At 46.7% G+C, this 23,746-nt stretch overlaps 1 protein-coding gene across 1 annotated transcript in view; it reads left to right on the top strand.

Annotated features, from left to right (window-relative positions):
• Window positions 1-23,746, top strand: part of LOC142774256 (uncharacterized) — a 96,205-nt gene that overhangs the window by 1,527 nt on the left and 70,932 nt on the right. The window contains exons 2-3 of the mRNA XM_075874644.1: window positions 18,977-19,087; window positions 21,892-22,098. Of these exons, the coding sequence (XP_075730759.1) occupies window positions 18,977-19,087; window positions 21,892-22,098 (318 nt within the window). The remainder of the gene's footprint in view (window positions 1-18,976; window positions 19,088-21,891; window positions 22,099-23,746) is intronic.

Here is a 23,746-nt window from a genome sequence, read left to right as displayed (position 1 = left end):
TTCAGATCTGTGCATTTCAACTGTAAAAAGGCCTTGCAATTTTTTCAGGAACGTGGCCAGAAAACGCTGCCTATCGATAGTTGAGGCTCCCGAGAACACGTGAGCCAAATAATATGATGCAGCTCGCGACCTAGAGTTTCAAATAAACTCTCCAAGTTACCTGAAATCGCTTTCTTTTCTCTCGATAAATCACACTACAAGCTTAGAAGTCACTGCGTCACAGGCCAAGTATCAGCTATTGGCTGACTGAAGCAAGGTGTGCTCGGTGGTGACTGGGTCCGCCGTAGGAGGCCAAGACACGCACACACGTGCACGCGCGATAGCACTGAAAACCCACGCACTTTAGAAAAAAAAAGATAACTCAGTGTCTTGAGGCGCGCGAAATGTATTGTCTTCCTCCGTGCGACCTTTGGGACATGAAACTAAATACTGAGAGAACCGCATTTATGCGTATTACTAACAAAAAGCAACCATATGAACATCAGTACAATCAATGGTCTTCTTATCTCTGTGCTCAGCTTCTAGCGCTTTTCGTCAGGACGAGAAAATAAAGAATGCAATTCAGCGTGCGACAAATCTTGGTAACTCCACTCGTACTGGACAGATTCTAGAAAAATTTCTGAGGATGAATTCGCGTGGCAATGAGCTCTTTTATTGAATTCATTCTATGGCTACGTAAAAAGTTTTGGAGCGTCCTTTTATAAGAAAAGAAATCACTATTGCGCCACCCAATAGCTTCAACTGGGGCGCGGATATGCTCCTCACTTGATTCCGAGTGTGCTGTTAAGCATGTCACTTAGAATAATGTCTACTCTTTGAATGACCAAAAGATTGCCCCGCCGCGGTGGTCTAGTGGCTAAGGTACTCGGCTGCTGACCCGCAGGTCGCGGGTTCAAATCCTGGCTGCGGCGGCTGCATTTCCGATGGAGGCGGAAATGTTGTAGGCCCGTGTGCTCAGATTTGGGTGCACGTTAAAGAACCCCAGGTGGTCAAAATTTCCGGAGCCCTCCACTACGGCGTCTCTCATAATCATATAGTGGTTTTGGGACGTTAAACCCCACATATCAATCAATCAAGGCCAAAAGATCTGAAGGTATGAAAAAAAAGACACAAAAAAGCACGGAAAGAAGTTCGAACGGTGTGGCGTGATATTTGCACCACGCTTTGAGATGGGTGGCTTCGAAAAGCCGCTAGAATGGTTTTTCATTGTATTGTACTTGACTCTATTAGCTCTCTATTATCTTCTAGGCTAGCCCACTTGAAGAAAAATGCAAACGACTAATAATGTAGAAGCCGCTGTTATTGCTTTTGAATTTTCTTGTGGCTTTTCTATATTTTGTTACCATGTGAAATTTTACGTATTTTGTTAAGAGAGACACTTAAGAACAGCAAAGTTCAAATCAAAATGGCGTAATATGCAATAAAACAAAACGAAGCAGAACGTCTTACAATTGTGAACCTCAATTATTAGGCTAGTTCATGCGTGAGCGTTTTCTAACCTTCGATTTGTCTCTCTTTCAGGTGAGGTGGAATTGTCAAGTAAGAAGGACCACTATTATATTTAGTTTGTATTGGTCTAAAGCATGCGTGTAATAACTTTCACAACTTTTGGCCGCATTCAGGGTGTTTTTCGTCTTTACGACATTGTGACATGAAAAAATGACTGCGCTCGTAAATAGTCCTGCTGTTGTACTTATATCGCACAGTAATTAAGCGAACCTCAACCTTGAATTCACACAGTAGTGCGTCCTAAAGTGGTAAGCGTTAGCTTACCACTTGACCAACAGGATTACGATATTCGGAAGATACGTGTACAAATAGTAGTGAAAAGCAGCCACGCTAACGCCGTAGTTGTTCACGCGCATGGCAAAGAACGAATGGATTAATTATTGAATGAAATAATGAATCCATCCTAGTTTTAACATTCCAGGAAGCACATAACACTGAAATGTTATAATAATGTACACTGGCTGAACACAATAGTCAAATACTTTACATACTGTAAGTGCTCTTAAGTCGTGAAACTTCTTCCGCGTATAGGTAGCGAAAATAGGCTTGACATCTTCAAGACAACGGAGTAAGTTTCGATGCCGATTGGCGGGTCTGCGTAAGACCAGCAACGGAAGCCGTTGACCAGAGCCTCCGTGAGTAGCTCGCGGAACTCATCTCTGAGGCCACAGCTGGGCGCACTTCAGTAGCATTCATTTGGAGCCAAGGCATCGATTCAAACGTGTTTCTGCAGATCCTCTGCGTTACGCAAAGGCACCTGGCCTTTGCTAAGTGGGGTCTTATCATATCGATAAACATGTACGCTTCAGTGAATAACAGGATAAGCTGCAGCAATCACATCCTCGTGTCCTATTGCATGAAAGAGGAGGAGAGAGCTTTCAATGAAAAGCAGAATCATGCAGGCAGCATGAACTCGCTTGTTTGCCACATTACAGGGAGTGCCACATTACAGGGAGGAAAGGTAATGTAAGCTTCGGCGCGCAGAGATTGGAATATGAAGACAGGAGAAGGTGAAAGACAGATGCGCGCCAACTATCAATTGTTCCTTGACAGCAACGGCTGCTAGCTAAAGAAACTTCCCAGCATGTGCAGGTTCGAGAAGTGACGTCATATTTTTTGACGTACATGCGCATGCTCGGCAGTTTTCTCGGTTCGCACCTTTGTTGTCAATAAACAGCTGCTAGTTGGCGTTCATCTGTGTTTTGTTACCATCTTTATGTTCCTTCATGTTCCAAGCTTTGCGTGACAATATGTTGAACTTCGCGCCAGCTCACCCCAAAAAAAAGTTCCTCAAGGGCACTGGGTGGAGGATGGAAAGAGACAAGAGTATGGAATTAGATTCATGACGAGTTTTGCTGTGGAAACTAACTTACATGTAAATTTTCTTGCAGCAGCCGATTCCACCACAGCTAGTAAGTGTAACAAAGCGTATCTTTCTATTCGTCCAAGAACGTTCGCATAAAGGAAAAAAAGGTGAGCAGAGAACGTACAAAAGCACGTGGACAGCCGCTTAGGTGAACAGTGAGGAGAGGAGGGTAAGAGTCATTTGCTCAAAGCCACAGTTTCGATAGGTGGTGAGGATAAATACGCTAATAATAATAATAATAATATTAATAATAATAATAATAATATTATTATAAAATAACAATTTCCGAGGTGCTATGCAGCTTGGTTTCACCACATCAAGCACGTCCTCCCTTTTTTTTTTATTGCCGCATAGCGCAGGCCTGTGCCATTTTGTTTGCGGGTGTACGCCCAAACGCGTTCGCATGCCAGAGGCGGGAGAAAAATCGCCGCTGCCTCCCCCTGCTCACATAAAAATGGGGTGCTAGTTTTGTCCCTTACATGGACTGAATAGAGAAGGCGCTGCCGCGACGAGCCTTTCCCTAAAGCTATCATATACAGTAACTCTAATTTTCCTCTCCCCAACTCCCTAAGTAGGAACACCAATGTGTACGGGTCTAGGCGTACTATGCCTTATCATAAACCGGTCTATGTGCCAAAAAAATAAAAAAAGTTTCCACAAAAAGCACTTGAAATTACTTTAGTTCGTTTTTAATAGACATGGTTCACCGTTACAGGTGCTGCTTCTGACGGCGGGTAAGTCTGGCAATAAACGCGCTGCTGAACGTTTTTCACATTCTTTCCTTTAAAAAAATTTATGCAGGAAGCACTGTGGTGAGAATGCTTGTTTCACTTTCCGTAGCGTGAAACTATACCTAGGCGGGCAGAAAAGCTAGGACTGTCGAATCATACACTAAATCACAGTGATGTTAGCCAAAAACATTAGAGTAAGCAAGACCTCGAAAATAACGTGACGTTCAATCAAAACATCACGTGACAGAAATACACGACACGTAATTCATGAGTGTAGCCAATTAGTGCAAAAAGCTCCGTGTAGAGAATAAAAGTGTAGTTTTTATATTTTACGTTGAAAATATGGACGCATTCGTGGATCTACAATCTTTGGCGGAGGATACACCAGATTTGGCTGTACAGCCTTGGTTTTATTAGTAAGAAAACTTGTACGCTACTATAGATGTAACGGGAGCAAACTACTCAAGACTCGTCTTCGAAAGATTAATCTCCTTGAAGACAACGTGAATCACTTCTCGAAACTATGGCTCCCACAAAGCTTCACCTCCCCCGCCCCCTTCTCAAAAAACTTTCAAGGATATTTCGCCTTTTCCAAGTCCCAATATTCTCCCTACCATCAGCCCTTTTCGTGAGTCATACAGTGTTTCTAGTCTCATTTCACAATCTCATGGGAGGACATTGCATTTTCCAACAAAAAATGGCAGTGGTTCGAGCAAGACGGCCCTCGTGGTCATCGTTCTGCTGGTCGTGGTCGGTATCGTCGGTGTGATCGCCTACTTGGCAGCCTCTTCGAAGGCAGGTGAGACTTCCAATAGCGTATCGCGACATGAGCTTTCCGTTAGGCAAAGTATGACAACTATTCATTGACACGATATCAAAAAAACATTCAGGTGTGAAGCGTGCATACATGCTAACGTTATACCGAGTGTTCAAAGCTTCATGTTTTTTTAAATTCTTAACTGGGAAGAACATTGGAACCACTTCTGCAGATGCGCTATGTATCCAGCGTGACACGAAGTGAGACACTAACTTTGCTGTTGGAGGTCTAATTAACATTCATTAATCACCTTTTAAGAGGTAGCAACAAGTGGACATTTTTGTATTGAACAGTCGGAGGCATGTAGTTGCGTGCGTCGTTTATTCCGACTACGGGTCAAAGGCACAGGAAAATATGATATTGGTTACGCTTCTACTGCCTATTGGCGATAGCAAGCACTGGCTGTTCGTCACATAGGGGAGGAACATTGCGCCGATTTTGCTCACCTTGCATGTGGATTCATGAAAAACGCAAATAAATTTTGAAGCATGATATCTCGGAGTATGGACATACGGAGGAATTGTTCCAAAGGAAACGTGTACAAATGTGTATAAAGCAACTGCCTCCACGTTTAGAAAAACATATCTGCATGCTGGTGTCATAAAAAAGTTAATTCAGAAATATATTTTAATTGAGTGACTGGCAGTGATAATTATAGTATCACTTTGTGTCCACATTGATACATAAAGGTGGTTCTCATGTTACTCCTAGGGTTGAACGATAAGAAAACTATGAATCTTAACTTTGAACACATGGTAATAACTACTTAAAGTGGAACGGCTGGACAAACGAGAAAAGGAAAAAAAAATTGGCAAATCTCACGCACTGTGGGAATCAATGATATGTTAACCACGAGTGAAAAATGTTGATATGTCACTTTAAAATCAGCGCAACGATACGAGGTGGAGGCAATTGATGCCATACATGACTTCCGCGTCATGTTTATCATGTTTGGATGTGTCGTTTACCTTCAACATCTATTCACGTCACGTGATACCAAATTTAGTATATGTGGAGCTAGCGAAACGGCTGCGAGCACGCTATGAGCGTGGTATATTGTTATGTTCTTGCATAACCCGCGTGTCAGGTCTATCGTGTTTGCCCCAGTCATAGATTTCGTCATCCATTGACGTCCCGTAACACCAAATTTGGTATATGTGGAGTTATCAAAACGGCCGCGAGGGCATCATGAAGCGCCCAATATACTCTAATGTAGCGTTGACGCGCGAGCACACTGGGCACAGCGAGGCTACGTTAGCAAAACGCGAGCACTCTATAGTCTGACCATGGTGTAAGAAAAATATTATAGGTGTGGACACTCTCCGCCCGCCGGGAAGGAGAGCGCGTACAGATAATGTCCGCCTTTAATACATGAGCCGGCCGCAGTTTCGTGGGGGGCGCTGCGACATGGGGGCTTAAAAAACCTATTGCGACGAGGCGAACGTGCCTTTTTTTCGTGTTTTTTTTCACCCCATTCCATTTTTTTTAACCGTGCACGCTAGCAACCGCGTTTCTCGCGACTGCGCTCGCGACTGAAAAACGTGACGTGCGGCGAACTTCGGAATCGGCGGGACGGCGTTAAGGAAAAAAAAACAGGATTATACTTCTGACGTGCGCAACCCCGTTACAAACGCTACGCACGCCATAGAGTTTCTTAAAATTAACTAGAGGGCACTCTGGCGCTGCGATCGTTCAGCGACCATGGGAATGATGGCACACCTTTGACTAATCTTCGTACTTGTGGGTGGCGAATCGTACTTGCGACTTCGTTTATTGCTGTGTTTTGATTTTGTTTTGAAAAAAATTCAACCCTTTTGAACTTCGTGACCCAATTTGGAAAGGTAGTTCGAAAAAAATAGGGTGGTGAAGCGCAATCGCTAAACATTTGCTGATTTTTGTTCCGTGAGAAAACAACTCCAAGCCACACGAACACACACCAAGCCAAAAGCAGGCCAGAAGTACGAAGTTTAGACAAATGTGTGTACTACCCATCATTCCCATGCTCGCTGAAGCGCCGTGTGTTGCAACTCCCATAGACACTATAGCGCCAGAGTTCCCTCAAGTAAGTATTGTGGGAAACTCAATGACGCACGCAGCTCGTCTTCTATAGTACATCCGCCGGCCGTGGTTGCGTGGGAGGCGCTACGACATAGCGGCCGAAAGGAGGAAAGAGGTGAACATTATGTGGACGCACCATCGTATGGAGTGTGCACACGTAAATTATTTTCCTCGCACTGTGAGTGTGACGAGAGACGTGACCAGCGTCCATCAGCGTGGCCTGACGTAAACTGGCGCGAAATGCGACATGCTGCATTTCGCGACGATGCATTTCCCAAACAACACTGCGTCTCCCTCTTTTCGGGACGGAGGGACGCCGGACGCCCTAAAACCCTCATGCGTCAATGCAACGCAGTGCGGTGCGCGCCTGCGAGTATATGGCATAACCGGTGGCTGGCGTGGCAACGCCGGAGTGATGCGGCTAAATAACGCCACGAGCACACGCACCTTATCACGTGGAAATGTATCGGATCCTTGACTGTGGCATGTAGTCATATTCTCACATGACACGCATCTCATGATTATCATGTTTACACCAGTCACGTACCTTCGTCGTTTATTGGCGTCCCGTAATACCAAATTTGACATATGCGAATTTAGCGAAATAGCCGCGAGCGCATCATGAGCGTGGCATGTAGTCATGTTGTGACATGACACGCATGTCATGATTTGCATGTTAGGGTCTGTAGCTTGTGTTCGTCATGCAATCATGCGATACCACACCAGTTTTAAAACATGCCAAGTGAACGAAACCACCGCAAGAGCTGCAGGACCATGAAATGTAACTCATGACATTCATGACATACATATCATGATTTTCATGTTATGACTAGTCAAATATGTTCTACATACAGTCATTTTTTCCCATACCAAGTTGGGTATCGATACCATTATCGAAGCTACCAGGAGAGCTACAAGTCGTAGGTGGCTATGTAGATAGATAGATAGATAGATAGATAGATAGATAGATAGATAGATAGATAGATAGATAGATAGATAGATAGATAGATAGATAGATAGATAGATAGATAGATAGATAGATAGATACGCTCAACGTCGCCGAAGTTCGCTAAGAAATGCTTCGCATTCAAAATCGCGTTTGTTGGCTCGACAACTTTGAAACTGTTGAGACATCTCAGCTGAGATGGATTCGCCTGTCTCTGTGACACTCGGCTTGTGTTTCTTGAAATCAAAGCTGCGGGTTAGCCTGCCTATAGTCACTCGGCTTGCGTTGGAGTCTTCTGAACCTGAGGGTTGTGTCGCATTCGCTTGCGCTTCGCCTCCACTTTCCTCTTCCGTAGATCTGCTGCGTGACGTCTAATGGTGTCCTGTATTGGCCGATTCCTACTCTGCTCTAGCGGAGGGCAACCGAACAAAATCTACCAACGGTACACAAGCGCTCCCGGTGGAGCAAATGACAGGGTCAGAATTGAACACGATGCGCGTCTCTGTTCATGAATAAGTAGACCCACTGGGTGCTTTGAGGCTATACGCTAGCAAAGTGTGAGCGCTGTAGAGTCCGACGCGGTGGGTGGTGGTGGTGAAAACATTTAATAACCATTAAATGGTTACAGAGAGGTGATTGGGTTGGGGCCTTATTGGCCTCCTACCCTCACAGCACTAGGTGGAACCCCTATTCCGGGGCTCCATTGGCAAGCAACGCCGCCCGCGAACGTTGAACCAGAGCCTCTTGGGCCTTCAGGTCTTGACAGCCGAGCAGGGCCGCCTCCCAGTCCTCTCTCGTGGGATTGGGGTTGGGGGGGATAGATGGATTAGACTGGCACGCCCAGACGATGTGAAAGGTGTCAGCCACCTCACCACAGAACTGGCACGTGCCATCAAAGGATGAATTGAAATGTTTTAGCACCGCCGGGCACAGTACAGTATTGGTAAACAGTTTTAAAAGGAGGCGCTCGTCAGCGCGATGCAGTCCCTTACAAGGGTCTGGATAGCGCCGGTGCTCCTCCTTGTAGTAATTGGTAATATCTTTGAATGAAAGGGCCGAATTGTCTGATTGCGAGTAGGCTTCCAAAGACAGGGAGATAGCCCGGGAAGAGAGTGCGCGGGCGGCGTGATCGGCCTGTTCGTTACCCCTGAGTCCTTGGTGACCGGGTGCCCAAACCAGATTTCGCGGAGTTGGATTAACGTATCGGCAGCTAGGTTCCAGTATGCGCTGAGCAAGCGGTGAAGCCCACCCTAGCTGGTAGTTTCGACAGGCCCCTCGTGAGTCGGTGATGATATGTTTAGAAGAGGGATAGGTGAGAGCCAGAGCGATGGCAACCTCCTCCGCGTGTGTTGCGCTGTAGGCTTTGAAAGTGAGCCCGTTTACGGTGTTTGCGTTGTGTATGACTGCGGCAGTATACCACCCCCCATGGTGCGGGCCGGCAACGTCCACGTAGCACACGTGTTCCTCTTGACCAAAGTGTCGCTGCAACGCTTCCGCGCGCGCCTGGCGGCGACCACTGTGGTTTTCTTTGGACATGTTGCGGGGAAGGGGTCGGACCCGGAGGGCGCGTCTCCAAGGTTCTGGCACTCTCACCCTTTCCTCAATATAGTAATCGTGTTTGATGTGTATTCGGTCCAAGAGGCGGCGACCGGAATGGGTCTGTGCAAGGCGCGTGTATTGGTTAACGAGGTGGGCTTCTCGAAGTTCCCGGTAGGTATTCACCACGCCTAGGGCCAGAAGTCTCTGGTTGGACGTGGTGATAGGGAGGTCGAGAGCCCGCTTGATAACTTTACGGTGGATGACCTCGAGTTGATCATCCTCGTGTTTGCGTAGGTGCAAGTAGGGAGTCGAGTAGAGTATTCTACTCGTTACGAAAGCATGGGCAAGCCGCATTGCATCCCTGCTTCGTAATCAGCCCCGCTTGTTGGAGACTCGGCGGACCATACGGCCCACCTGGTCTCCCACCGTGCGAAGTTTGGCTATTGTGGTGTCGGCCTTGCGTTGGTGGTGTATGAAGAGGCCAAGGACGCGGATCTCCTTGGCCTCACGGATCGGTCCCGAGGGAAGACTGATATGGAGCTGAGTTGTGTCCTGAGGGGAGGGACGTACGTGCACAAATTCTGACTTAGCCGGGGCACACTGGAGTCCGCAGTAGGTTGCGTAGTCGTCGACTACAGTCGCTGCTGCTTGCAGGCATGACTCCATGTGACCCAGGTTACCTTGCGTGGCCCAGATCGTGATATCATCCGCGTAAAGAGCGTGATGTATCCCTGGTAAAGAAGCCAATTTGGGGGGAAGATGAAGCATGGCTATATTAAATAGGAGAGGAGAGAGGACCGCGCCTTGAGGAGTTCCCCTCGAGCCGATGACGTAAGGCCCATGTTCCTCATCTTGTATGCGTATGTAGGCTCGACGGTCTGTAAGAAACTGTCTAACATAATTGAATGTTTTATAACCACAGTTGGTCTGACTGAGGTGGTCAAGGATTACCTCATGCTTCACGTTGTCGAATGCTCCTTTAAGATCCAAGGCCAGGACTACCTTGTCATTGTGGGGGCATTCAACAGGATCTAATATGTCATGGTGGAGCTGTAGAAGTATATCCTGGGCTGACTTCTGAGGGCGGAATCCAAACATGGTGTCCGCAAAAGTGTGCTGTGTTTCTAGAAACTCGGAGAGTCTGTCGTGCACCATCGTTTCCATCAGCTTGCCGACACAAGACGTGAGGGAGATGGGGCGAAGGTTCTCCACGTCAATAGGTTTACCTGCCTTCGGGATGAAGGTCACGAGAGCTGATTTCCATTCAAGAGGGAGAGGAGTTTCTCCGTCCCAAATGCTATTGATGTATTTGAGGAGCGTGGCGTAGGCTGCGTCGGGAAGATTGGCCAACAGTTTGACCGTAACCTGGTCACGCCCTGGTGCAGTGCCACGCTTCATCTTGCGTAAGGCCGCCTGGAGGTCGTGGAGCTGGAACGGGGTGTTCAACTGCGTGTTCTTTTTGCCTGCGTAGGAGTATGCGGCCGTCCGGGGGTCCTTGGTGGTGCACAGGTATCGGTCCCTGAGCGTGTTTGCCAGCTGTGTTGTCGTTCCTGTAAAGTTGTGCATGACCTTATGTAAGTGACGTTGAGTTTCCGTGCGTGTTTGTGTTGGATCGATGAGAGCGCGAAACAGGCGCCACGTGTTGCGACCAGACATCTGGCGTGCAGCCGTGTTGCACCTGTCCACCCAGTTAGTGTCGGCTAGCTGAGCAGCATATTCCGCAGCTTGCTCCGTGAGTTCTAGGATGCGTTTCTTGAGGCGTCTGTTATGTTTCTGTTTTTTCCATCGTTTGGTGAGGCTGCGGCGGGCCTGCCAAAGATGGAGGAGGTGGTTGTCTACGTCCGTTTGAGTTTCCGTGAGCTGTATCAGCTGTTCGTGTTGTTTCAGTGTAGACGTCAGTGATTTAGACCAGGTGTCGTATCCCGACTGGAGAGGGTCTACAATAGGTAGAGTGGTGCGGAAAGTTGTCCAGTCTGGGATACGAGCTTGTGTAAGTGGGCGTTTTAAGGGACGCATGTACACAGTTGTGTTTAATACACAATGATCACTACCGAGAGTGTCCTGTGTGTTCAGCCAGTCGGCATGGCGTATGTTGCGTGTAATTGTGAGGTCCGGGCAAGTATCTCGTTGAACAGAGTTGCCTACACGTGTTGGGCTGGCGGGATCAGTGTGGAGGGTGAGTCCAAGTGTAGAAAGAAGTTCCGTAAGCTTCCTTCCACGCGTGTCCTCTCGTGGGTAACCCCATAACCTGCTTGGGGCATTGAAGTCGCCGACGATCAGGAGGGGGTCTCGTCCTGCCACCTGCATAGCTTGTGTGAAAGTTTCGCTGAACGTGACGTTCTTAAGCTTTGGGGGACAGTAAATGTTTAAAATATGAACAGGTGGGTCAGATCGCCTTATAGGCAGCACCGACACCATTGTGTATGGGAAAGGCGGTGTTGTGGGGAGTGTGACTTCCTGGGCGGTATATTGCTTGTGAACAAGTATACATGTCTCCGGGTTGTGTTGAAATGTAGTGTAATTTGTGAGTTTGACGTCCGAGCCGGGTTCCTGAAGGGCAACCACGGCAACAAGGAACTCAAAGGTCTCAAGATAGAGGCGGAAATGAGCCCGCTTCTTGTGGTTCTTGAGACCTCTGCAGTTCCACTGTGTTAGTAACAACGGCTGAGTTGCTCTGGCTCGCGACCTAGGGTTGGAGGCCATGCTCGGAGATAGAGGGTGGGGTTGTGTTGTTAAGATTACTCAGTTCACCAGCACCCTGTGCTGACGTACTGGAGTCTTCTTTCTTTCTTTCTTTCTTTATTCAATACTGCAGACCTTGTACAGATCCAAGCAGGGTGGGGGAAGAATAAAACAACAACAAAACGGAGCAAACAAGTATAGTCATGCAATTAGCAATGAGCAATGATCCCAATGCGCTTAAATGCTACAATGAATCATTCCAGTCTGTTACGGTGCGGGGAAAAAAAGAAAATTTGAATAAATCTGTTCTCGAAAAATAAGGTGTCAAAGAATTAGGATGATGGTGGCGAGTAAGTCTTGATGTAGAAGATGAAAGATATGGTGAGGGGTTAATCGCTAGTTTATGATTCCAAAGGAGGTAAAGAAATTCCAAACGTGCAGCTTTCCGTCTCAGTGCAAGGTATGGAATGTTGTTAGCCTGCATCAGTTCAGTGGGTGAGTCATACGGTGAAAATTTGGAATAAATAAACCTGACTGCTTTTCTTTGCACATTTTCTAGGTGATTAATGTTGGTTTTAGTAAAGGGGTCCCATACTACACATGCATATTCGAGTTTTGGCCTAATTAGTGTGTTATAAGCAAGTAATTTAACAGCTGGAGGAGACTGTTTGAGCTTATGTCTTAAAAAATATAACTTGCGGTATGCAGAAGAACAAATGCTATTTATATGTGTATTCCACGACAAAGTATTAGTAAGAGTTACACCTAAGTACTTGTATGCCGTTTCCTCATGCAATGGTAATGAGCCTAGCCTATATTCAAAGGAAAGTGGAGCTTTTCTGCGAGAGAAACGAAGATATACTGTCTTACCAATATTAAGTTTCATGTCCCATGTGTTACACCATTCGGAAATGTTAGCAAGAGCAGTGTTAAGGAGGTGCTGATCGTTAGGTGAAGTGATTTCATGGAACAACACGCAGTCATCTGCAAACAATCTAATTTCAATGCTAGGATCAATGACTGTAACGATATCATTAATGTATATCAAGAACAACAATGGCCCTAATACACTCCCTTGAGGAACCCCGGAACCAACCGGAAGATAGCCAGACCGCCGCCCATTAACTTCCACACACTGGGATCGATTAGTCAAATAACTCCTAATCCATGTAATTAAAATTTCCGGAAGTTTGATTTTTCTGAGTTTTAAGATCAGTTTGTCATGCGGAACCCTATCAAAGGCTTTGCTGAAATCTAGAAATATTGCATCGATTTGACCATTTTTATCAAAACATGAAGCGAGTGAATGAATAACGGTAACTAATTGTGTAACTGTCGAGTAGCCTTTTCTAAACCCATGTTGATGATTAGAGAGAACTGAATGTTCATCTAAGAATTCATTAATTTGATTGGCGATAATGTGCCCAAGAAGTTTACAACAGGATGATGTAAGTGATATCGGTCGATAATTTTCTAATAAAGATCGATCACCTTTCTTGTGTATGGGAACGACTCTGGCTACCCTCCAGTCATCCGGTAGTTTACCATGAAGTAAAGAATTACGGTAAATTATAACAAGAAACTTTGCAATAGACTCAGCATATCGCTTCAGAAACATGTTAGGAAGGTTGTCAGGACCACATGAAGATTTCGTTTTCAAGTTCAATAGCATAGAAACCACGCCAGGGTAAGAGATGAAACTGACATCAGAGGGATGAAATGTTGTGTGATTGGCTGGACAAACACCAGACTTACTAAAAACACTCTGGAAGTACTCATTCAAATGACATGCGATGTCACCAGGATCATTAACAATTGAGCCATTAATAGAAATTTGAGACACTGGCTTCTTTTTTTCGCTTATATAATTCCAAAACTTTTTAGGATCTTCTGAAATAAAGTTTGGTAGCACCGTCTTAAAATAGTGATCTTTCGAAGAGCTTACCGTACGTGCAAGGTTATCTTTTAGTTCTTTTAGATTGCCGATAGATATGCATTGTTTTTTTAATCTCTTTATTTTTCGCTTCAGGTGGATGATTTCACGCGTCATCCATGGTGTCTGCCTATTAACTAGTTTATGTTTGGTTGGTACAAACGTATCTGTACAGAAATTACATATATCTTTGAAACGGCACCAAAGTGAGATGACATCAGTGTCGGTGAAATCAGTTAGACATGTTTCCAAATGTTCTATTATGGATGCATCGTCTGCACGTGAGTAGTCTTTGAAAGAACGCTTCACAGAATTATTTGATTTCATAGGAGCAACAATGTGTAAGCAAACACTGACAAGAAGATGATCAGAAATACCTTCCACAACTTGAACTGTGCACTCTGATAATTGTCTGGGTAAAAAAACCAAATCCAGTACTGATTTCGAAGTACCTTGAACACGTGTTGGTTCCCGCACTATCTGCACTAGGTCGTGAGTTAACATTATACTCAGTATACTATTGAAATGATTGTTGTTTTCAGAAAGTGATTGAAAGCGTTCCCAATTAACGCCTGGTAAGTTAAGGTCCCCTATTAAGAGTATTTTATGTTTGTGGAATTGAGACAGGTGTTTTTCTAGTTTATCCAGATACTCAGGGGTGGCATCAGGAGGCCTATAAATGGCACACAGCAAAAAGTTATGGCCCCAGCATGTGATTTTTACGCATAAACATTCTAGGCCGGGGATGTCTTGCAAAAGAACAGCATCTAACGGGTTTTTAATGAGGACAGCCACGCCGCCTCCTCTTGAAGCCCTATCCTTACGAAATATTTCATAACAAGGTGGAAAAACGTCCTCGTCACATATTTCAGTCCGTAGCCACGTTTCAGTTATGACGGCAATGTGGGGGTCTTGTTCTAGTAAGGAGACTTCCAAAGGTACTGTTTTATTTATTACACTACGAGCGTTTAGGTTGATTATACGTAAACTCTTGTCATACTCATTGAAAACGGGTCATATGTCAGACTGCTGAGATCGCTGGTTCGTTATTTTGACACGCATGTTTTTTGTCTCATCCCAAAAGTATAGCTCTTTATCGACCTTTAGCTTGTCATGAAGCAAGTGCACTTTCTTACCTTGTAGTTTTTCTGCTTTCGCGCTTTCCCACAGAAACTTCCGTTTCTTCAAAGTCGCTTGCGAATAGTCATTTTGAATAGATATGCCTGATCCTGTCTTCAGAAAAGTCCTGATCCTGTCTTCAGAAAAGATGTCTTCAGAAAAGTCCGACTCATCTGGAGTCACTCTGTTAAATTTTGAGGGGCGATTAACGTCCCTAATTGGCCCTACGCGCTTGAGGACGCGTGGATTGTCTTGTATCCACTTTTGGATAATGTGAGTTACTGTTTGTGTCACCTGTGCGATGACAGTCTCCATATGACGCGCGATGGTGTCGTGGATAATTTTGGGGAGGTCGGCCAATTGTGTTTCTATGGCATTCACCTGGGTCTCCAGGGCCGCGACGCGACTCTCTACAGTAGTAGGAATCTCCCTGTCTGTTATATTTTCCTCTTCGTCGCTCAACGAGGGTTTAGTAGTGAGATTGGTTTTGAGCGAGTCAAGTTCGCTGGCTAGTTTTTCATTCTGAGATCGCAAAAGGGCGAGCTCATGCCTGAGTTTTTGTGTTTCGGTAGTGCTTGTGGCAGAAGGAGGTGGAGAGGAGAGAGAGGAGGGAGAGGAGGCGACCTCCACCCAACTGCCCACCTTGGGTTGGTTGCGTGCAGCGTTGCCAGATGGAGCGCCGAGAGCTGGAGATTCCGCCGCGCCAGGTGGTAGCGTTGCCGTTGCTGCTTTGCCAGGAATTGGCACTTTGCCAGTTGACCGGTGCTTTGGTTTTGTTGGGGTCCCCGATGTCCTGGACCCTGGTTGCTGAAGCCTGATGAATTTTTCAGTGCATTCGCGGGAGCTGGTGAGGTGCGGACCCCCGCAAACTATGCACGTTCGGTTGCATTCGTGGGGGGCCATCCCCTCAGGACCAGCGCCCACGTTTTGGCCACAAAGGCTGCATCTTTCGGTGACCGGGTTGGGACAGATATCCGCCCGGTGCCCCAGTGCACCACAGCGGTAGCACGCTGGCACTGTCTTCTTGTACTCCCTGACGGGAGTCAGTTCTGCGTTATAGTGGACGAAACGCGGAACCTTCCTTCCCGCGAAAGTCAACACAGCTACGTTGGAGTTCCCCAGCTTGCGCGCATAGACTAGTTCACCGCCACGCCACTGCACACTATGTTTCAGAGACGCACTGGTTTCGAGGTTGTGCACAGAAATCACGCCGCGACACACATCACCGGTGAGCTTGAGGTGACCGCGAAGCGGCAGCGGTCCTTTGCTGGTGTTGATTTGAAAGTCCGACAGCAGTTTCTGAGCCACCTCGTTATTCTGCGTGCCACAGATGATGATGTTTTGCTCCCAATTGGGAGAAATGCTGATGTCATTCATGTGCTGCCTTCCGATGAGTTGGGAAATGGCAGCGCCGAGCTCACCTTGTTGAAACGCTGCCTTGAGGGCTACTGTGATGCGTGGCTTGAGCACGATCACGTAGTCGCCAGGATTCATCCTGACCGTTGGTTTCGGCGTCCACTTGGAGACTGGTGAAGTCTTTTGTGGAGCTTTAGGAGATGGAGCACGAGCGTCTCCAGTGGCTGAATTGTTGAGAGGAGTTTTCAGTGCAGACGCTCCTTCCGCGTTTCTTCGGCGGCGACGCCGACCCTCGACGAGTTGAAAAATGTCGGCTTGCTCCGCCGAAATGGTGGATGGGCCGTCATCTGATGAATTTGTCGGGATATACGACCACGACAGAGTCGTAGGGTCGTAGCCACGTAGTTCAGGCAGCGCCATGTTGAGGAGTTGACCGAGCGGCGTCTCCGCATCCAGCAGCGGCGGAGCCGCCGCCGTGAGGCTTAGCTCGTTCGCTACGTTGTGATGCAAAGTTGCTCGAAGTGGCCGAAAATTGGGCGTACCTGGGTGAGATCGGTGTCCCCAGAATCTTGCTGACTTGGCAGATGCAGTCACACAAGTTTTAGAGCAGCCACATTGAAGAGAGCACGGTTCCAGCCGAAAATCGACGGAGCCGATGAGCGTCGCGTCCGATCACTTCGCGAAGCGCCCGCGTCTCCGTCCGACGCGGGGCGCGACCGACGTGAACGGCGTCCGTCGGCGCACGCACAGTTTAAACCGCTTCTGATCACGAGGTGCCTGCGACTTCTGGCAAAATCCATCGCTTTTCGCGGAGCAGAAGTTTCTTCCTGGAGTGTATATTGCGGTGGAGGTACTTCGAATCTTCTCATGAAACATAGATAACACTCTCCATCTACCAATGGAGGCGGAAAAGTGCATTCAAAGTGCTCGTAGTCTGCTCATAGATGACACCGTTGCCCTCAGCGGCCTTTTGCTATCACTGCGTTGGATTGCACTGGGTGACTATGCTTTTAGTGAAGCTGGCCTCCTGGTTCAAACGCGCACTTACATTACAAGCGTGCAACCTGATCGGTGTTAATGAAGCGAAAGCGAACTTTCAGTTCTGATGCACTATATCTATTTCGATATTGAATTGACATGTAGCGCTTTCTCACAAATTAGTTGCTTTCATGACGGCAAGCGAGATGGCACGCTGCTCTGGCCACTTGAATCACCACCCACATTAAAAAAAAAATATTCCACAAGTGTGATTAAGCGAGAGCAAAGCCGAAGGATTAGTCAACTATATGGTCGTGTATAAAATTAGTTTACATGTTCAGAAGTTATTTATATGTGTGTGCAAACCATTTCATTCATTGTTCTCAATGTGGAAAAAGTAATGCGTTCGTGTTGGAACACGATGCATAACACTACTTGCAGAAGCCTCAAGCAAAAAAACAAATACAGTTTATTGACGGAGTGAATGATAAATAAGTGGGGTGAAGCGTCAATCTGTCCGTCCAACCCCCACTTTAATCATCAACCAGAAGAATACCCTACCACCATCTAGCGATCTTATATACAACTTTACTTATACACACACACTGCCATCTAGTGAGCAATTCATAAACTAGGGCTGGATACACACTGTGTAATATCGACGGAGGAGGGAACGACCCACCCCCCAAGGAGCTTCGCTGGAACGGCTGTTGATCTCCCCGTCAGAAGGTTCGGTGTAAAAGAAAGTGACGCTTGTTCCCGAGGAAATAGTTGGATGACTATTATACATTCAAATAGCAGAACGTGCACAACATTTTTTTTTGTTAGGCAGCCATGAAAAAAAAAAGAGGGAGCACACGTAGCGTTCCCCAGCTAACTTCGCATGAAGCACACGGACACGCAACGCTTGTGTGTCCGTGTCTTCTCTCTAGTGGGTGGGTGTTCGCCTATTCACTTCCTCTCTCTCGAAATGCACTAGCTCACCCAGAAAGCAGATTCGATGAGGTTCCCATGAAGGCGCTTGCTCCTTTCGTTCGAGTTACAATTCCTGTGATGCACAAAAAAAAACCCAACTCATGACAATAGGGTGCTGCCATCTGGCAGTGACCTACGGTTCTGCACAAGATCCGGAAGATTATTTGACGATATTTGCAGCGAAGCGCACAGATGCATGGCCAGTCTTATTTTTTAAATATGCATGAATGCTAGGAGCAACGCTTTCGCGAAATCCATATGCATGCAGTGTAAGGCGATGGTATAATTACATTTCATTTGGAACCTCGCGGAACGGAGCGACGACTCTTTGCCGAAGATAGTTGTGGACAGGATGCATTACTTCAGTCTACCACTCCCAGACGGCGACACAAACTTCGAAAACCGAGAGCAGTGCGATGCGAAAGAGTGAGACAGAAAAAGCGCATTCGTGGAGCTTCCAGAAGACAAAAAAAAAGTCTGAATCAACTACAATCTTGTGAATACCAACCGTTTTTTTTTATCTGTGTAATCCATGCAGATTTTTCGGTAAGACTTGCGAACGTTATTACCTTGAGCAGTTAAACGATTGATTTTTTTATTTGTATCAGGTGACGCGAACAGATAGAGTGATCTAATTCCTAATGTGTCAGTTTAACCAATTTTATGTGTACACGCCCATCACAGCACTGTTCATTCAAATGTTGAAGATATAATAAAAATGGCAAGGTAAATTCTGCAATAAGGCTCCACTGAAACCCTTGCGTAAAATGTACTTCATTTCTTTAGTGGCAATACAGAAAAGGCCGGAAGCAGGTAAGAGTTTCAGATCGCAAAAGTTCAACGTAGTGATAATTAACGGCACTAATGATTTCATAATATAATTTATCCCCATAAACGGATGCGCTTCACAGTGGAGGAGTGAGGGCGTAACTATATATCCTTTTCCTTATACACGCACGATCGGCAGGAGATCCCGAAGACTCTGAAGAGGGCGATGACGACGCTGGCCATCATGGTGGCAATAGCGGGGGCGGCGGCGGTAGCCCACCTGCGCCTCCTGCACCACCTGCACTGACCAGTGAGTATGCTGCGCGGCGGGAAACAAGTCGCCTCCCACATGGTATTACGTATATATATTATTAAAGGGTATGTGTGCCGCTCATGTAAGAGACGTGGCTTGGCTCACATGCCATATCTTCACATCATTGCACAATACTACTATTACGTAGCACACAAAATGGCTGCGTTCGGTTTCCACGGTGACAATTGTTTACTATCATTAGCGTTTAAAACGTTGTCCATACATGATATGCGGGCTTTACGGGGCTGTATGGGCGGGCGCCGGAAATCGCGACCATCTGGTATTTTTTTTAACGAGCACGTAATACTGAGTACACGGGCCTAAAACATTTTCGCATGGGTCAAAAATGCAACCGCCGCCGCCACGATTCGATCCCGCTATTTGCTCACCAGTAGCGGAGTATCTCAGCCGCTAGACTATCGCGGTGGAGCAAACGATGCCCATATGCCTTTCCGTCTTTCACTTCTTATCGTTTGTGTGCAAAGCAATTTGCCTCGCTTCAAAGAAAGCAAACTCATAATCAATGAAACATCTAGTTATACCTATTTGATGGTGCATACATGTGAAAAGGTCTATTGTCTTCCTATTGGCTATGGGGCCCTGTAGGCTTCAGAAAGCTGAAGGGAACTTCTGAGATAGGGTATAGGTGAAGACCTAAGCTACGCCGCAGATAATGTCTAAACACCATCCAGCTCCTATCTTTATTTACACCTACCTCGAATTTTTCGCTCACAACCAAATACACCATGGCCGACGCCACGGATCCTGAAATTTCTGCGAAACTAGCTGCTTAATGCTATCGCACTAGAAACTCGCCAGCTCATGATCATTGTATACTGCAGAGCGAGTGCCGCAATCCAAGGGCCAAATCGAGACGGACAGCAGGCAAGCAGTAGGGATTGTCGAAAACGCACGCCTAGGGCACTGGCGTAGCCGGCAGGTGGCACACCGGGCTCGGGCCTCATCCCCTCCTCCAGAAAAGATATTTCTGCCTACACACCCTGGGGTTTGGTGCTGACAATAGTTAAATGACGCATACAAATGCGTAGTTCAGAATGTGGTTACCAGTGTTTTCATATAAAAAATAGTATAATAAAAATTCTCAGCTTTCACGTATGAGAACCACGATATGAGGGATGTCGTACGCCAACGGAAATATTTACCATCTGCCATTCTTTAACGGGCGCCTAAATGCAGTACGCTGTCTCCAGCATTTTACCACAATCTAAATACAGCCGCCATGGCCTGGATTCGAACACGCGACAGAGGGAGTCTTACATTATAACTACTAGACAAGCAGCCGCGGGTATGAAACAAGTAACGCCACCTTCAAATCTGAAATGATGGTGCACTGAACGTGAACAATGGTAGCAAAAAAACTTTGAAATTGTCTGGTTGGTTCATCGCTGAAAATATTGACGAGCATCCAGAGAAAATAGACAGTGAAGACACGAGAAGCTCATATACACACACACTTATATACTGCCCTTAACATCGACGCACCTCGTAACAGTTGCCTCAAAGCCAAAAAGTACATCAACATAGACCATCACTTACCAGCTGCTTCGCATAACAGAGTGTCTCACGAAGCATGACATCTGCCGAATCTTTCGCGTATGCAGTTGCAAACGTTTGCACTGGCTTTCTAAAGGTCTGGGCCCCTCCTGTGTTCCCGTGCCTCTAGCGTCCTAGATTTAGGCAACACCCATGAAATTGTCTGCGTAAGAACAGACCTATTTGTTGAGGCGGCAACTTTCTGAGAACACCATGATTGCCCAAATTTTGACAATGACATTGCAGCTGCTAACAGCTGAATGAACGAGCATAAGAAATTAATACGCATAAGTATTTTCGTGCCATATCTATACGTCTGAACATAAGAGAACAGAAGGCCTCAAAATTATAGTCTTTATAAAATGCACTGACAAGTTAACACAGACCCACCACGGTGCACACGGCTGCTGTCCCGCAAGTGGCAGGACTGAATCCCGTCCGCGGCGATCAAGTTTTTGGTGGATAATAAAATGATTCAGGCCCGTGTGCTTCGCTTCAGGAGCTCGTTCAATAACCCCAGTTGATCGAAATTTTCGGAGCCCTCTACTACGGCACCTCTCAGAATTATATGGTGGTTTGGGTCGTTAAACCCGAACATGTACAATTACAAATTAACACACAGTCAGAGTTCAGAGTGTGTTTCCAAAGAAGCACTTTTTTGTTAAGTGCAAAGTATTCTTTCTGTAAGACTTGAATAGTGCGGCATGGTGTACCAACGTATAAAAAGAACATGAACGAGCACACCAACCTGTATATGTTTCAGATAAGGTTCCAACGTTCGCTGTTTCCTACGTGAGTCATGGCAAATCGGCGCGACTAATGTTCTCATAGGCGTGCGTAAGAAGCGATCTGGGAGAGGGAGGGGGGGTAGTCATAAATTATATACTTCTAATGGGGTCGAGTCACCAAACCTGCCCCATAGCTTGATTAATGATCTCTCTGAAGGACAGATCTGCACAAATGCATGGTTGTCTCTTCAATGGAGCCCCTACGGCCCCGAATATTATTTCATCAGGGAACACATGAACTGCTAATTACGTGCGGACTAGAAAGTGAGCCACGCGAATATCAAAGTAAGCCTCGGCGCTCTTCAGCACTTGCAACAAACCATCTCGCAAGTAAATATATGCCTGTTTTTACAGAAACCGCGACAGCACCCCCTTCCACAAAATATTAATGCTTTTTGATAAGAAAGTAACAATTTCCTTACCTAATATGTCTAATTTCATGCATTTTGGTTATTTCAGCCGGCAAGGCCACGCCCACTGCACAGAGTCTGCCAACTTTGGCACCAACCGCACCAACTACACCGACGCAACCGACAACGCCTACGCCACCAACAAAACCAACGCCACCAACGAAGCCAACGCCACCAACGAAGCCAACACCGCTAACGAAGCCAACGCCGCTGACGAAACCAACGCTGCCGTCAACACCAATGCCGCCAACGCCAGGTAAACCATGTTTAGTTGGTTTGAAGCTAGCGGCCCTTGAAAGCAGCTTAAGGTCCTCTTGAGATACTTCACGTGAGCGAATCACTCCACTAAATATCAAAAAAGGGAAAAAATGCTCAGAGAAAAAATGAAACTGGGACAGATGAAAAACTATTACAGCATATTCACGGAATGATGATGAGCGGGGTGGAATGCCCATGTGTCCGTCTGTGCGTTCGTTCGTGCATCCATTCATGCGTCCGTCCGTGCGCCTGTACGCCCACACCTCACGATCCTGCCGACAAGCACGGACCGCAGTGGCCTTCCGCACCACGCGCTCTTCATCATCCATGTTCCAAGCAGCACGATCCGGCGAACGCACTCGTACGGTGATGATAGAGGAGAATCACAGATAGCGGACGCGCCGGTGGAGCCCCGCGCCGCAGCCAATCGGAAAGAAGCTGCATCGCCAACGCTATTTAGCGTACCTTCCCCCAACCGCCTTATTGTATGCATGTCTATGGCACAGCGGCCTCTCGGAAAAGCTACGAGAAATGAAATACGTAGAGCGCCATCTAGTATATCTCTTAGATATACTCCTACTTGTGGAGGTGGTGCAGTAGTTTGGTGTTCATGGTCCTCTCGGTTGGGTCTCAGTTTGAATATGTAGTTTATTTTTGTTCGACTAAAGAGTTTCGCGACGTTCGTTGAAGGACTCCACAAGTGACCTTCTGGTGCTTAGCGTGCTCAGATGTCCTGTAGTTCACAAATCTCTAGCCCTTTTTCTCCACCGAAATGTGACCGCTGCTGTCGATACTGAACCCCGAGCTTCGGGTCAGCAGCCGAGAGCATTGATCACTGCACCACCACTGCGGACAAGGATCTTATGAATAAAATTGATAAGTGGTCTGACATGCTCCAAAAGGTGTTTTCGCGAAAGACGTCCACGTCATCCACCACTGCATCATCGGTCTGCTCTACCTTCCTACTCGCAAGTGGTACTCCTCTTGGCAACATTTTATGTTGCCAACTGACAACAAGAATCAGCTGCTTCTAGCTATAGCACAACATCATAAGGTCATACCTCCAGAAAAGAAACACAGAGGTCCTTTGAACAAGCCCTTTGAACATGATAACAAGCTGAAGGGGGATTTCACAGCCGGGCAACAGCCAGATAGCTTGCGCCGCCAGTTTGCAAATTCGGTGTTTATAACGTCACTACTGATATATCCGCGGTCGGCAGCCACGGCGTGGGAGCCAGAGCAACGGCGAAAACGAGTAGGTCCTATCAACCCTACTCGTACAGGCGGTGAATAGTTTAGTGTTCATGGTCCTCTCGGTTTGAAGTCAACGCTTTTTGAAGTAGCAAATGAAGCTCAAAACACTTCATGTGAACACCTCACTCTAAATGAAAAGTGGAGAGAGGTTCAGGGACAGACTAAGCTTGAAGAAATAAAAAAACGTTTGCCCATGGGGTTGCTTCAGGTCCAATCAACACCCTGTAATCAAGATTGTTTTTGTCTTTTCCCTCTGTGTAAGCGACAACATCAATCGGTCGGTCGCTCGGTCGGTCGGTCGGTCGGTCGGTCGGTCCGGTCCGGTCCGGTCCGGTCCGGTCCGGTCCGGTCCGGTCCGGTCGGTCCGGTTGGTCCGGTCAGTCCGGTTGGTC

Source organism: Rhipicephalus microplus, chromosome 10 (assembly GCF_043290135.1).
Source record: "Rhipicephalus microplus isolate Deutch F79 chromosome 10, USDA_Rmic, whole genome shotgun sequence".
Taxonomy (NCBI): domain Eukaryota; kingdom Metazoa; phylum Arthropoda; class Arachnida; order Ixodida; family Ixodidae; genus Rhipicephalus; species Rhipicephalus microplus.
The sequence above is the reverse complement of the archived record's forward strand: the minus strand, read 5'-3'. Positions and strand labels throughout refer to the sequence as shown.